This window comes from Cnephaeus nilssonii (genome assembly GCF_951640355.1).
Source record: "Cnephaeus nilssonii genome assembly, chromosome: 16".
In the NCBI taxonomy this organism is placed as follows: domain Eukaryota; kingdom Metazoa; phylum Chordata; class Mammalia; order Chiroptera; family Vespertilionidae; genus Cnephaeus; species Cnephaeus nilssonii.
This window is the reverse complement of record NC_137087.1, coordinates 22,368,917-22,383,904: the sequence shown is the minus strand read 5'-3', so window position 1 is coordinate 22,383,904 and position 14,988 is coordinate 22,368,917. Positions and strand designations below refer to the sequence as shown.

The window sequence follows — 14,988 nt, the reverse complement described above, 5'->3', positions numbered from 1 at the left end:
ATAAATAAATAAATAAATAAATAAATAAATAAATAAAAAACAATCTAAGTATTTATACATTTTATTACATAAGAAAACTGATTTTTTCTTTTAAAAACTTTTTGTCATGGAAAAATCTCAAACACACAAAATTAAAGACAAAAATAAACATAAAACAATATATAACCATCACTCAATTTCAACGACTGGCAAGTTAGATACTACTATTTCTTTTTCTCGGATGTCCATTCCACAGTCCTTTTGTAGAGTACTTTAAAGCAAATTATGGGCCCTAGCTGGTTTGGCTCAGTGGATAGAGTGCCGGACTGTGGACCAAAGGGTCCTGGGTTCAATTCCAGTCAAGGGCATGTACCTTGGTTGCAGGCTCCTCCTGGCCTGGACCCTGGTTGGGGTAGTGCAGGAGGCAACCAATCGATGTGTTTCTCTCACATCGATGTTTCTCTCTTTCCCTCTCTCTGAAAATCAATGGAAAAATGAAAAATATATCCTCAGGTGAGGATTACCAATAAAATAAAATAAAGCAAATTATGGGCCCAGCCAGCGTGGCCCAGTGGTTCAGCATCAGCCTACGAATCAGGAGGTCACGGTTCGATTCCTGATCAGGGCACATGCCCAGGCTACGGGCTCAATCCCTGTGTGGGGTGTGCAGAAAGTAGCTAATGAATGATTCTCTGTCATTATTGATGTTTCTATCTCTCTCTCCCTCTCTTTCATCAATAAAAATATACTTAAAGCAAAGTATGGTCATCAAACATTTCACCTATAAATGTTTATGTATCTTCACTGGCTTAAACATATATTACAATATTATTATCACACTAGAGGCCTGATGCATGAAGATTCGTGCAAGAATGGGCCTTCCTTCCCCTGGCTGCCGGCGCTGCCTTCGCTCCCACGCTGTCCAGAGGCACGGAGCGGCTGGGGCGGTGCAGAATGCCTGCGTCGCGCCCTGCCCCCAGCCGCTAGGTGCCTGCATATGAAAATTATGCATCTTTGTTGGGTTAATTTGCATACTCCTGGTTGGCTGGTGGGTGTTGTGAAGGTACAGTCAATTTGCATCTTACTCTTTTATTAGTGTAGATAAAGTTAATATTAATTTACTTTTCTGGATAGAAAGTATTTTTATTTATGATTTTTGTAACTGATATTTTTCCAGTTTTATTAAGATATGACTTAATTTCCAAAAAAGTATGATGTATACAATGGGGTTTGGCATCTATAAACATTGTGAAATGACTACTGTAACCAAGATAATTAACAAATCCATCATCTCACATACTTCTCTGTGTGTGAATGCTTCAGATCTACGCTTAGAAAATTTTAATTATACAGCATAGTATTATTAACTAGAGTCACCATGTTGTACACTGGATCCTCAGAACTTATCGTGTAACTGCAAGTTTGTATTCTTTGTTCAACATCTCCCCATTTCCCCCAATCTCCTGGCAAACACCATTCCACTGTTTCTCTTAATTGAAATTAAAAATTTTAAGATTCCACTTATACATTGATGTAATGAACATGGGAGTGCAGTTATCTCTGTTTTCATTTCCTTCAGCTATAATCCAGAAGTGCAATTGCTTGCTCATACAGTTCTATTTGTAATTTTTTGAGCATCCTTCATACTGTTTTCTATAATGGCTATGCAATTCACCTTCCAACCAACAATGTACAAGGGTTCTCCTTTCTCCACATCCTCCCCAATCCTTGTCCTTTGTGGAGATTTTTGATAATAGCTATCCTAAAAAATGTGAGGTGATAGTTCATTGTGATTTTAATTTGCATTTCCCTGATCACTGTGATGTTAACATTGAGCACCTTTGCCTGTACCTATTGGTCATTTGTGTTCTTCCTTGGGAAAATGTCTATTCAGGTCCTTCTCCATTTTTAAATTAGATTATTTTAAGCTATTGAGTGTTACGTGTTCCTTATATACTAGTATACTTAATATTAACCCTTATCGGATAAGATTTACAAATATTTTCTCCCATTTCATAAGTTGCCTTTTCCTTTTGTTGACTGTTTCCTTTGCAGTGAAGGTTTTTTTTTGGTTGATATAGTCCCATTTGTTTTTCTTTTTCTTTTGATGCCTGCAGCACTTTTGGTGTCATATCCAAAAAAATGATTACCAAGACTAATGTGTAAGAGATTTCCCCCCATGTTTTCTTCTAAGAGTTTTTCAGTTTTAGGCCTCACATTTAAGTCCTTCTATTTTGAAATTTTATGAGTGGTGCAAGATAGGGATCCAATTTTGTCTTTTACATGTAGATATCATTTTGCAAACACCATTTATTGAAGACTATCTTTTGCTACTGTGTGTTCTTGGTGCCTTGTCAATGATTAGTTGACCATATATTTGTGGATTTATTGCTGGGCTATCCTTTTTGATTGGTCTATGTGTCTGTTTTTATGTCAGTACAGTTGTTTTAATTACTTTTATATAATTTGAAACTAGGAAGTGTGATATCTCTAGCCTTTTCTTCATCAAGATTGTTTTGATTATTCTGGGTCATTAATGATTCCATACAAATTCTTAAATTATCTGTTCTGTTTCTGTGAAAAATGCCATAGGAATAATAAGGATTGTACTGAATCTGTAGATCACTTTGAGTAGTGCAGATATTAATAATATTACTTCTTCCAATCCAAGAACATGGGATATCTTTCCATTTATTTGTATCTTCTTCAATTTCTTTCATTGATGACTTATATAGTTTTCAGTGTACAAGTCTTTCACCTTGGTTAAATTTGTTCCTAAGTATTTAATTGTTTTTTCATGCTATTGTGAATAAGATTGCTTTCTTACTTGTTATATTATAAGCCAAATGGGAGCTAAATTAAAATTAGGCAGAGCTATGCATGAGTGGGATAGAGATACACAGCATGGCAAGCCTGACAAACTTAAAAGGAATTCTTTTATTCAAAATATTATTTAAGCAGTATTTCACACAAAGCTGAGAAACTGAATAATATATATTATCATCATTTAACAGAAGATTATAATTCACATTTCATAACATAAAACAAATTAGAAAATTAAGGTAAACGGTTTTTGAGAATAATAATCTGTCTTTTTCCAAGATAAATTATTTTTTAAATATCTATAACACTCATTTTAATGTACATATTAGGAAAACATTTACTAATTATGAAATAACTTCTATGAGTAATAATAAAGAAGTTTTATAGCAGTACAATACCTTGGTTAGTGCAGCAGTATGATCTTCTCCACAACAAATATAAACTATTTTCTGAGTTCTTAGTGACTTTAGTAAATTAGGAACATACCTATCTGAAAATTCCAACAAGAGACGTTAACAATATTTAATTAAAACTCTTCTACAGGGTTTCCTCAATAGCTCCCCAAGCTCAGTGGACAGTGATGACTAAATAATTTTAACCATGATTCAATGATTTTTGCATTACAAGCCTACTAAGTTGGGTTCCAGGCCTTCCTATTCTACTGTGATGGAGGGATTTAAAAACAGTAATTTAAGTGCTGAACTGCCTAAATGCCAATCAGCAATCAAAGAATTAGAAAGCTATTTGCTTCTAATCCATACACATACTTTATATTCACCTCATGGTAATTCAACTCATAGGATCATATTTTGAAAATTATATTTTCTGTTATTTTCTAGAAGAAAAATTGATATAATGCCCTACCCTATTTTTCTTATGCAGAAAAAAAATTTTAAATTATTTTTGAGAGTATTAGTTGGTTATCATTACCAGTTGTTACTAGACCAACAACTCACTTTTGTTATTACAATTATGTTGAACTTTATGAATCAATTCCAAGATCCCAAATTGTTTCAAGTAGTTATAATTTTTTAATTCCAAATGTTTATTTTCAAGACCCTAGCATCAATGTTAAAGGTGAAGCCCAAACTAAAGATTAATTTAATGATCCAGATTATTTTAATAAATCCTTGAAAATTTCAAAGATTAATGCTTTGTTACTTTTCAAAATAATTGTATTGCTTCTTTTCACCACTGTTGGCCAATAATGTGGTTACCAATTTGAAGTAATGTTTTTCAATTATCTTTTAATGAATATCCAACAGCAAAGAATTTTTGTGCAGATATAATTTCTATAGTTTATTTTATGATAAAATGTTATTTTTTGGCCTCCCACCATCCCCTAAAATTATCATCAAATGGAATTTTAAAATTAACCTCTCATCCCACCTCTCTATCAGGGAAGATTTCAGTACATTTCTCTTTGACACTAAGAATCGCTCACTGAGCCATCTCACAAGATCATCTCTTCTTAAAAGCACATTTACAGTAATGAGAACCTACCATTTTCATCATTAAGACCTAGTTGACCAAATTTGTTGCGTCCCCATCCAAAGATAGCTCCAGAAAGGGTGAGTACAAAACTATGGGCTCCTCCTGCTGCAACTTGCATGAAAGGGATTCCAAGCAAAGACTTAATCAGTTGTGGTGAAGCTTGCTTTTTACAGTCTGTGCCTAAACCCAACTGGCCATATTTATTCTGTCCCCAAGAGAAAACTTCACTTGCTGTAAAACAAAAATGATAAAATAAACGATTTTTCTCACACACAAAGTTTCATTTGAAGATCATCAGTTATTTTGAGATATTCTTCCTCTTATCAGCTGGAAATACATATTCCTCTTGATTAAGTTTATTTCTTATATGGAAATATATTACTTAGAAGAACATTCTATATTTAGTACACTTTAAGTTGACTGACTTTAGTGATGAATGGTAAGTCAAGTAACTTTATGCTCCTCAGGAAAGGACCATCTCTTTTTAATATTCCTTAGGTTTTACTTTTATTCTATGATTTCTCCCCAAGAGGCACTCATCCAAGCTCAAGGTTTCAGCTATCAATAATATGCTAATAACACTCAAAATTTTATTATCAGACCAGACCTGTCCTCTGAGCAATAAACCCATGTCAATTGTTACCTGACACCTATACTTGGATATTTCAAGGCACTTTCAGCTCAGTGTATTCCAAACTCAATTCATGACCTTCACTCTACCTTCCATACCTGGGCCTCTTCCTAGGGTTCCCTCTCTCAGTAAATGACATTGTAACTAATTCAGCAGCACAAATCATAAACATAGGTAGTCATCCTGAATACTCTCCTCCTCTCTTACCTTATACAGAGATTTGTATCAATCTATTATCTATCACCAAGTTATATACAGTTTTATTTCTAAAGAAAAGTATCTCAAAAAGATCCACTCCCCACCATCTCACCTGGTTCCTATAATAGTTCGGTCTGCTTGTCATTTTTGCCCCCACACTGCCACCCTCTTTTGCAACTTTAAACATATTTTTTTATTAAATAAACAAAACTAATACATTAAACTAATAACTGATTCACTAAGAACTGATTTTTTAAAATTCATACTATAAAATAGTACACAAAGTAAGTCTCCCTCTAAAATAGATCTCTGGTTTCTCTCCCAAGAGATAGCTACTCTTTATCAATTACTGATAAGTACTTCCAGAAATATTCTATGCATATACTAGCAGGCATTTGTACATATACATAGAATATAAAAATGCAGATTTGATAATGTGGCTCACCTGAAAAATGCCGATTTTTCGCCCACTTGCTGTTCCTTTCGACTAAATTTCCCCTTCATCTTTGTCTAATTCACTTCCACTCTCCCCCAGCAGGAAGCTCTCTCTGATCTCTCAGATTAAGTTCAGTCACTCTATTACATGTTCTAAATATCCTAAGTTTTTTTCTTTACAGTCTTTTTTCATAGTATGTAATCACAGTGTTATTTGTGTGACTGTATTGTAAGGGCTAGTAGTGTACTGCTTATCACTGAATGTTGCACAGTATCTACTTCATACTAAGTGGTGAGAGAGAGAGAGAGAGAGAGAGAGAGAGAGAGAGAGAGAGAGAGAGAGAATAAATAAGATACTGTACTAAGATTAAACCTGAACAAGGCAAAAGATTACCTACCTATGAGTCAAGATAGAAAACTGCCCTCAACAGTAAAACCTCTGGGTTTAAATTTATCATGGATATACCTACCAAAATATTAAAAGAGAAGTTGGCAAAGTAACAATAAAGAATATAGGAATGCCAGCTTCCCTATTACTTATAGAAGTCTAAATTCCTTATTTTGGGATTTAAGGCCCTTTGTAACAGATTTGTTTTTACTTCAGTTTCAACTAAAGTAAGAGTATGTCTCCCATGCTCTCACAATACCCACATAAAACTACATACCAATACTCAAATAAGCAAAATAGTTTCCTGATTCTATGCCTTTACTAATACTATCACCTTAGCCAATTCTCAACATTTCCCCTGGCTGTCTCTAACCATTTCTCTAATTCTGAATAAATTCTACTCATCTTTCAAGACTTGCATCAAATACATATCCCCTCATTACTGGCACGAATTCTACTGACTGGAACTAACTACACTTTTTCTTCATTCCTCTAGCATTTTACTTTAACCTTGTCCAAAATAGCATCTATACTATATAATAAAGAGGTAATATGCAAATTGATCATCACTCCAACACACAAGATGGCTGTCCCCAGGTGGTCAAAGATGGCTGCCCCCATGTGGACACAAGATGGCCACCACGGGAGGGCAGTTGGGAGGGACCAGGCCTGCAGGGGAGGGCAGTTGGGGGGGGGGGGAGAATAAAGTCTGCAGAGGAGGGTAGTTGGGGGCGACCAGGCCAGCAGGGGAGAGCAGTTAGGGGAGACCAGGCCGGCAGGTGAGGGCAGTTAGGGATGACCGGGCCGGCAGGGGAGGGCAATTGCAGGGGACCAGGCCTGCAGAGGAGGGCAGTTAGGGGCGACAAGGTTGGCAGGGGAGTGGTTAGGGTGTGATCAGGCTGGCAGGCAGAAGCGGTTGGGGGTGATCAGGCTGGCAGGCAGAAGCAGTTAGGGGCAACCAGGCAGGCAGACAGGCGAGTGGTTGGGAGCCAGCAGTCCTGGATTGTGAGAGGGATGTTCAACTGCCTGTTTAGGCATGATCCCACTGATGTTGGGCCTAAACAGGGTCCCAGATTGGAGAGGGTGCAGGCTGGGCTGAGGACACATACACACCCCGTGCACAAATTTCATGCACCAGGCCTCTAGTCCTACCTAATAATAGACAAATATGCAAATTGACCATACCCCGACACACCCACGAGCCACACCCACCATCCAATCAGAGCGAGCATGCAAATTAACCCAAACCAAGATGGCTACAGCCACAGAGAGCAAGGTTTCCTAGGTAACAGAGGAAGCCAAGCTTTCCGCATGCCCTTGCCAGGCCTAAGCCTCCACTCAAGCTACAAAGTTTCAATTATAGAAGGTAAACAAATTCAAACAAATGGCAGCAGAATGGAGCTTGAGAGAGCAGGCCAGGGTTGCCGCCGGCCAACAGGGGAAGCAAAGGTTTCCACACACCCTGGCCGGGCCCACCCGCTTAAGGCAACAAAGTTTCAATTATAACCCCAACACAAATGGCTGCCGGCCTCGGAGGGAGCCCCAGGCTTGGCTCCGCTCCAGGCTACAAAGTTTCAATTGTAGAAGGAAAATAAATTCCAGATACCAGGGCCTCTGCTTGGGTTGCCAGGGGGCGTGGCCGGCCTGCAAACCACCACAGGCCGCTCGCTCAGGCTGCCCCACGCCCCATGGGAACCCCCACCTGATCTGGGACACCCTTCAGGGCAAACCAGCTGGCCCCCACCCTTGTACCAGGCCTCTATCCTATCTAATAAAAGAGTAATATGCAGATTGACCATCACTGCAACACACAATATAGCTGCCTCCATGTGGTCAAAGATCCTGCCCCCATGTGGACACAAGATGGCCACCACAAGATGGCCAGCAGGAGAGGGCAGTTGGGAGGGACCAGGCCGGCAGAGGAGGGAATTTGGGGGCAAACAGGCTGGCAGGCAGAAGTGGTTAGGGGCAATCAGGAAGGCAGGCAGGCAAGCAGTTGGGAGCCAGCAGTCCTGGATTGTGAGAGGGATGTCCGACTGCCCGTTTAGGCCCGATCCCACCAGTGGGATCGGGCCTAAACGGGCAGTCGGACATCCCTTGAGGGGTCCCATATAGGAGAGGACATAGGCTGGGCTGAGGAACCCCCCTCCGTGCACGAATTTTGTGCACCGGGCCTCTAGTGTATATATATAAAAGCCTAAGCGACCGTCCAACTGTTCGACCATCTGACTGGTAGCTATGATGCGCAATGACCACCAGGGGGCAGACATTCCAACCGCTAGTTATGATGCACACTGACCACCAGGGAGCAGACGCTCAACGCAGGAGCTGCCAAGCTGCGGTGACCTGGCAGCTGTGGTTCTCAGGTGATGCATCAGGAACCAGAGAGGAGGGAGCCCGATTCTGAGGTGTATCACCCGAGAACTGGCCTCTTGCAATCTGGGACCCCTTGGGGGATGTTGGAGAGCTGGTTTTGGCCCTATCCCCGCAGGCCAGGCCAAGGGACCCTCTAGTGTGTGTGTGTGTGTGTGTGTGTGTGTGTGTGTGTGTGTGTGTGTGTGTATGTGTGTGTGTGTGTGTTTCCCTTTAATCTATAACTATTTATTTGTATATCTGTCTCTTCCACTAGATGGTATGTTCCCTAAAAACTTATCTTAAGATAAGTCTCTTAACACATTGCGGGCCAGTAGTCTTATTGCTAGCTTTATCCAGTGGCCAAATAAGTTTCTATTAAACGAGTACAAAAAAACGTTTTACATAACTGTTAAAGGCATGCTTTAAAATTAAATACCCATTGCATTTTGAAGTTATTTATTACATGTTCTTACAAGCTAATATCTTTTTAAAGTATGATACTTTGTAAAACACGGTGTAATATGAAGCAAGAATTCTCGTGATCTGTCTGCAATGTGTTAATTTATCTACATTTTCCTACAGCTCTAGCCTACTGCTTCATTCATAGTAGGCCTCACCAGACATTTAATAAATTAAAATAACATAATATTAATAAAGAAGCTACTGGAACTTACTTTTAATGGTAAAAATGAACATATGGTAGTTTCTTAACCCAAGTTACAAATCCTTTGCTGGCATATGAAAAAATTAAACTAATAAGAAAGGAAATCAGCCAAAACCGGTTTGGCTCAGTGGATAGAGCGTCGGCCTGTGGACTGTAAGGTCCCAGGTTCGATTCCAGTCAAGGGCATGTACCTTGGTTGCGGGCACATCCCCAGTAGGGGGTGTGCAGGAGGCAGCTGATCGATGTTTCTCTCTCATCGATGTTTCTAACTCTCTATCCCTCTCTCTTCCTCTCTGTAAAAAATCAATAAAATATATAATAAAATAAAAAAAGAAAGGAAATCAAACAAAGCTAATAGGAATCTTGGCCTTCTCTGTTTTATTTATAAATAGTTTATCTGTGAAATCAAATGAGGTTGGGCAAGTCATAACTTTCCCCATCTATGAAGGAATAGCATTTAACAAACTAAAGAAACAATTAGAACAAAAATGTCATTCATGGCTATAAAGTAGCAATATATAATCTGACATCATACAACAACAACAAAATATCAAATACCTATGGAAAAGTCTAATAAAAGGAGTCTAAGTCTTCTCCATAGAAAATAACAAAATACTATTGAGAAAAATTAAAAGATTAAAGTAATGGAGGGATACAGCATGTTCAGGGACGAAAAGACATTGTGTAAAGACTTTTCTCAAATTGATTTATAGAGACAATGCAATCCAAATCAAAATCCCAATAGTTTGTGCGTCTGTGAAAACTGTCAAGCTAATTCTAAAATGTATATGAAAAAGAATCAAGAATCAGGACAATCTTAAGAAAGAACAAAATTGGAGGACTTTCTGCTCAAAGTATCCTATATAATAAAAGCCTAATATGCTAAGTGTCTGGTCGTCCAGTTGTCTGTTCAACCAATCAAAGCGTAATATACTAATGATATGCTAAGGCTGCTCAACCACTCCCTATGATGTGCACTGACCACCAGAGGGCTGATGCTCCTACTGGTAGGTTACCTTGCTGCTGGGTTCTGGCCGATTGGGACAGGCCTGACACGCCCTGGAGCCCTCCCGCGGTCCCGCCCCAGCTGGCCAACTTCCCGCATCCCTCCCAGCCCTGATAGTGCACCGGTGGGATCCCTCGGACTGGCCTGCATCCTCTCGCAATCCAGGACCCCTCGGGGGATATCAGAGAGCCGGCTTCAGCACGATCCCGCAGGCCAGGCCAAGGGACCCCACTGGTGCACAAAATTGGTGCACTGGGCCTCTAGTCAAGTAATAAAACTGAAAAAGGAAAATAAAATAAAAACAATGCTTACCTTTAGAAAGTGCAAGTGAATGATAATAACCACAAGCAACTTGTACTATCTGGATATCTGATAAACATTTAATATTTCTAGGAAAGAAGAAGAGATATCAGGATCAGTTAATTCCAGTTATTAAATGGATCCTGAATACTATTCATATATGCTATTTCTTGATCACCTACTATGTACAAGTTTTTTCCTACCAACCTAGCAGTTCATGTTATATTTTATACATGCCCAATTTATCAAAAATGTTAGACAGTACACAAAATCTAGACATAAAGAAAATTAAAAGCGTGATGAGAAAATACTTTTGAAAGGACAACATTTAGCAAACTATGTGCATACCTCAAATATCTCTCAGAGCGCTTTTACAATTTAGTTTTCTTTCATCATCAAAATTTAAAAAAAAATTTTAAAGCTTAACACATAAAACTTGTAATATATTTGTAAAACAAATGTACATGATCTAATTTGTCTAAAACTGATGTCTGGCCTAGTTTAATATATGTTCTCTTCTATCAGGTTAAGAACTAAAAACATTCCTATTATGTGAATTGCTACCAATTCACAAATTATGAAATCAATTCCTTTTGGCCCTTTTGCTTTACATATAAATCAGTGACATTCAACTTAATTCCTAACCAGGGAAATTTAATCAATACACACTTATTATCACTGACATGTTCAGTCATATTTCTGCTGTCTGCTTTTTTCCTTATATTTTTATAGTTTCTTTTTTTCTCCCATTTCTGAATTTTCCTTAACTGCAATACCATTTCTCAAACAATACAAAAATCAAGTAACTGTATCAAACATCACAGGTTTTTCTTAAGCAGTGCCCTTTACCTGATCATTCTATTGTTTTTACTGAATGAGTGTTTTCAAGAAAAAAAGTGGGAAGGAAACATAATATGTTTCTTATTTCCCTTTACCTGATACTGCCACCTGACCTGATTCGGCCAAATGAAAGTCCGGAGCAAGTTCTGACCAGAGAGTCGATACTCATGATTTTCGGGAGGCAGCTTCAGCAAATCAAATTTTGAGCAGGAGAAAGATGAGTTACTCTAATCCCATATTATGGTATTAAAAATATTTTTATTTAGTGGATTTATGACTTAAATATAAAACCTGAAAGTTATGTTGCTACAATTTAGCAGAACCCATCAAGTTAGAAGGATATAATGTACCCTCAGATTTTAAAAGGTAGCAAAATGCCCATTTTTCTGCAATTACCAAAATCAAACATTGGCAATGCAAAAACAGGCATTAATCAAGTCCAATTTGCAAACCAAATAAAACACTTCAAAAATTACATTCTTATAGCACCCTGTATCTTTTCCTTCACAGCATTTATCACTATTAATTACTGATATACTTATTCATTTATTACCAGTGTACTGTTAAACATTAAGCTCTCTGAAGGCAGATTATGTGTCTTATACCCACACAATCCCTGCCATCTACCCCAGTGCCTTACAAAAAGTATGTAATGAATACATTGTTAAAGGATAAGTAAATTTATAAAGTCTTCGAGACTTTAGTATTAAAACCATTTTAACATGTATTTAAAACTGAGTGAAATTAATAAAATGATTTTTGACCAAGCTGTTGGATTTCTATAGTCCAGAAACAGCTGTTCTCACAAGGAACATATCACACCTTCCTGTCATAATTTTTTATTGCATATGTCCAATAACTAGAACTTTAAAAAATAAGCTATGAATTTAACACAATTATTTTTCTAAAGTTTGCATGGAAAAGTATATATTTCAAGTTACATTAAACTAAAGATAGTAAAATCAGGTCTATAGAGACCACTGATACTGATAATTTCAGTCTTAAGTATCAGTTAATTTACATACTCAACTTTTAGCATAAACATGGATTTTGTTCTCAAGAAAGTAGTCTAATGTGAATCTTTACATTTCTGATCAAAAATTACTGGCAGTCTTTCATAAAAGTATCTTCTTACTAAAATATTAAATTGACCTTTAAAATTTGAAAATATCAGTAAAAACAACATATATGTCACAATAAACCAGACAGACTAGTCTACAACAAATGTATGAGCTTGAACAGGAAAAATGACAACACAGCTTAATGTTAATATAGGATGTTTAACTAATATAAAAACAGAATTTTAAAGCAAAGGCCTCAAGTTAAGATCTCTTTCAGGTCCCCATCTAGGCTCCTAAAATAGTAAAGTCACAAATATATAATTTATTACTGGGCAACCTTCAAATAAATTGATATACAATAAAATTCTCTTTACAGTTAGTTACCTTTCTTTCCCATTTACTAATCATCTACAGATTACTGACTGAAATCTCATATAACCAAAGTGAACAGAAACAAAAATGTAAGTAGTGAGAATTAAGACACCAGTGGAGTAAAAATGAGGGAAAACTAGAAAGCTCTGCTATGAACCATAGTTGAGAATATTAACTTAGAAAATCTAACATGTATGTCCCTTTTCAATCCTAAAACCAAAAAACTTTTAAAATCTTAAATTAAAAATCCCATTCTACAACAATTACTTTTGGGAGAAAATAAAAGCAGTAGAGAATATGACAAACGTGCAGTCACTATGTTTTCAGGAATGCTTTGTAGTACCTAGCCAAAAACCACTGGTTGCAAATTACCATTTTCTGAAAGAAATCAAAATTGAAATGACTAAAAGAATTTACTTAATTAAAAAAAAAAATTTTTCCCCCAACAGAACCATCATTAAGAGACATTAAATCCCGAGTAGAATAAAGGAATCGAGAAAAAAGCAAGCGAGTGCAAAGGGTTAAAAGCATAATGGGAATACTTATTTGTTTCACCACTCCAAGTATTATCATCACAAAAGAAACAAGGGGGAAGAAATTTGTTGAGGTCTGTGAAATTTAGTTACAGGTTTAATAAAGAAAATAGGTGATTGTGATGTATCCGAAGTCTCAACAGACAGTCCCTTACCACAACAAATATAAAATGTCAGACCAAAGATCAAAAAACTTTTAATATGTTACAACACAGGGAAGGTTACAGGCTTGTTAGAAGAGCTACCTTTCCCTAATGAAAAAAAAATCAACAATAAAAAACTCATTTCTAGCAATGATGAGTTCCTGTTCTGATATATATTAGCAGTTCCTGTGCTTCATTTTCTTATCCTAGTATTACTTCATATCTCTTAAACCAAAATAAACATCATTTTTAAATTAAATACAAAATATCTAAATGTGTGTTTAAAAAGTGCTACCTAAAATTAGCTTAATTCCTTGGTTCCCTGGAGATTTCTCTTTTGTCCCTATTAACTATTAGTAGGAAGAAAGAGCAAGAATTTAAGGAGGCAAAAAATTGTATAAATTTTTAAAACTAAGCATGACTTTGTGTATTATTTATTTATCTAAAATAAATTAGATGTTTTTATTTAAATCTTTATATTTTTACCTAGATGGGTTCATGTTCTTACAATTTTTAACATTAAAACAATGATTATGCCTTATGTAAATCTTTAAGACTACAACACTGATGAAGCATTATTTATTTTTCATTTTTAAATAATTCTATGATGACTTTAATAGTTAACATAAATTAAATCATGGTCACTGCTATATAAAAAAGTGGAAAGTAACTGAATTCTTTTTACACTAAGCATGTGGAACTTTTTTGCATGTGGAACTTCTGTACTGAATAAAAACAATAAATACTAAAAAAACAAGGTAGAGAAACATGCAACCAATCAATATTTACTATGTCAATAGCTGGGCTAGTCAAGATATGTAGGGGAAAACAAAAGTATATAAAAAAGGGGGCACTCTACCCAAATTAAAGGTAAAAACCTAACTAGTAAACTTCAGAATTCAAAGGGGAGAAATAATAGGTGTCAACTTTTACATGCCCAAAGTATACAGGATAATTTAATAATAAATTTATGATAAAAGATTATTAAAGACCTCTTTTTGGTCACCTTTGTTACCTGGGTACTCTGATACATTCCTCTGATCCTAGCAGGCCAAGTTGTCCATCAGAATCGAGACCCCAAGCATACACCTGGCCCTTGTCATTTAGTGCTAATGTATGAGCTTCTCCACATGAAACAGCTATAATATTTTGGGCATCCAGGGCAACAACCTGCTCTACAGAAATCAAGGAGAAAAACATTATATTCTAGTTTAGAACTACCAATGGAAATAAAACACAATCTTCATCTTGCATAAGAAAACTAAGGAAATGCTGAAATACAGACTAAGTATAACTTCAGTTATTCTGAAAAATCTAGCAAGTTGTTCCATACAAAATTTTCATTGTGGAATATACATATATATCATAGTGCATGATTGACTCAGAATATAGGGTGCTGCAAAAAATTGTATACAAACATTTTGAATAACTATGTAGACAGTGTTTATTAAAATACATTTCATTTTCAAAATTGAGCTATCAGCTGTTAAAGTGTATACATACTTTTGGGGGAAACTCTGTATTAAGTGACTTGAACATTTGGGGGAAATGTTAAGGGTTATAAATATTCTCTCAGAAAGTGATCTTCATTCAAAGCCATTACCAATATAAGAGAGTCCAGCTGAAAAGGGAATCACTTAAATAACCTGGGCTGTTTTTTTTAATAATAATAAAATAACTGACACATACATTACCATATAGATACTACTATGGAGTGATTCTGAATTTAATGAAATAATCTGAATTGGCAATTTCTGATAGGAAAC

General features: G+C 36.5%; 1 protein-coding gene across 6 annotated transcripts in view; it reads right to left on the bottom strand.

Moving 5' to 3' along the window:
• The window catches only part of HERC4 (HECT and RLD domain containing E3 ubiquitin protein ligase 4), a 101,467-nt gene that overhangs the window by 58,728 nt on the left and 27,751 nt on the right, over positions 1–14,988 (bottom strand). For 5 of the 6 annotated variants that reach the window (XM_079794112.1, XM_079794113.1, XM_079794114.1 and 2 more), the window contains 4 exons: positions 14,238–14,397; positions 10,286–10,362; positions 4,306–4,527; positions 3,201–3,292 (listed from right to left, as the gene is read on the bottom strand). In XM_079794112.1, coding sequence (XP_079650238.1) covers positions 3,201–3,292; positions 4,306–4,527; positions 10,286–10,362; positions 14,238–14,397 — 551 coding nt within the window. The remainder of the gene's footprint in view (positions 1–3,200; positions 3,293–4,305; positions 4,528–10,285; positions 10,363–14,237; positions 14,398–14,988) is intronic. The other variant, XM_079794117.1, reaches the window with a different exon arrangement.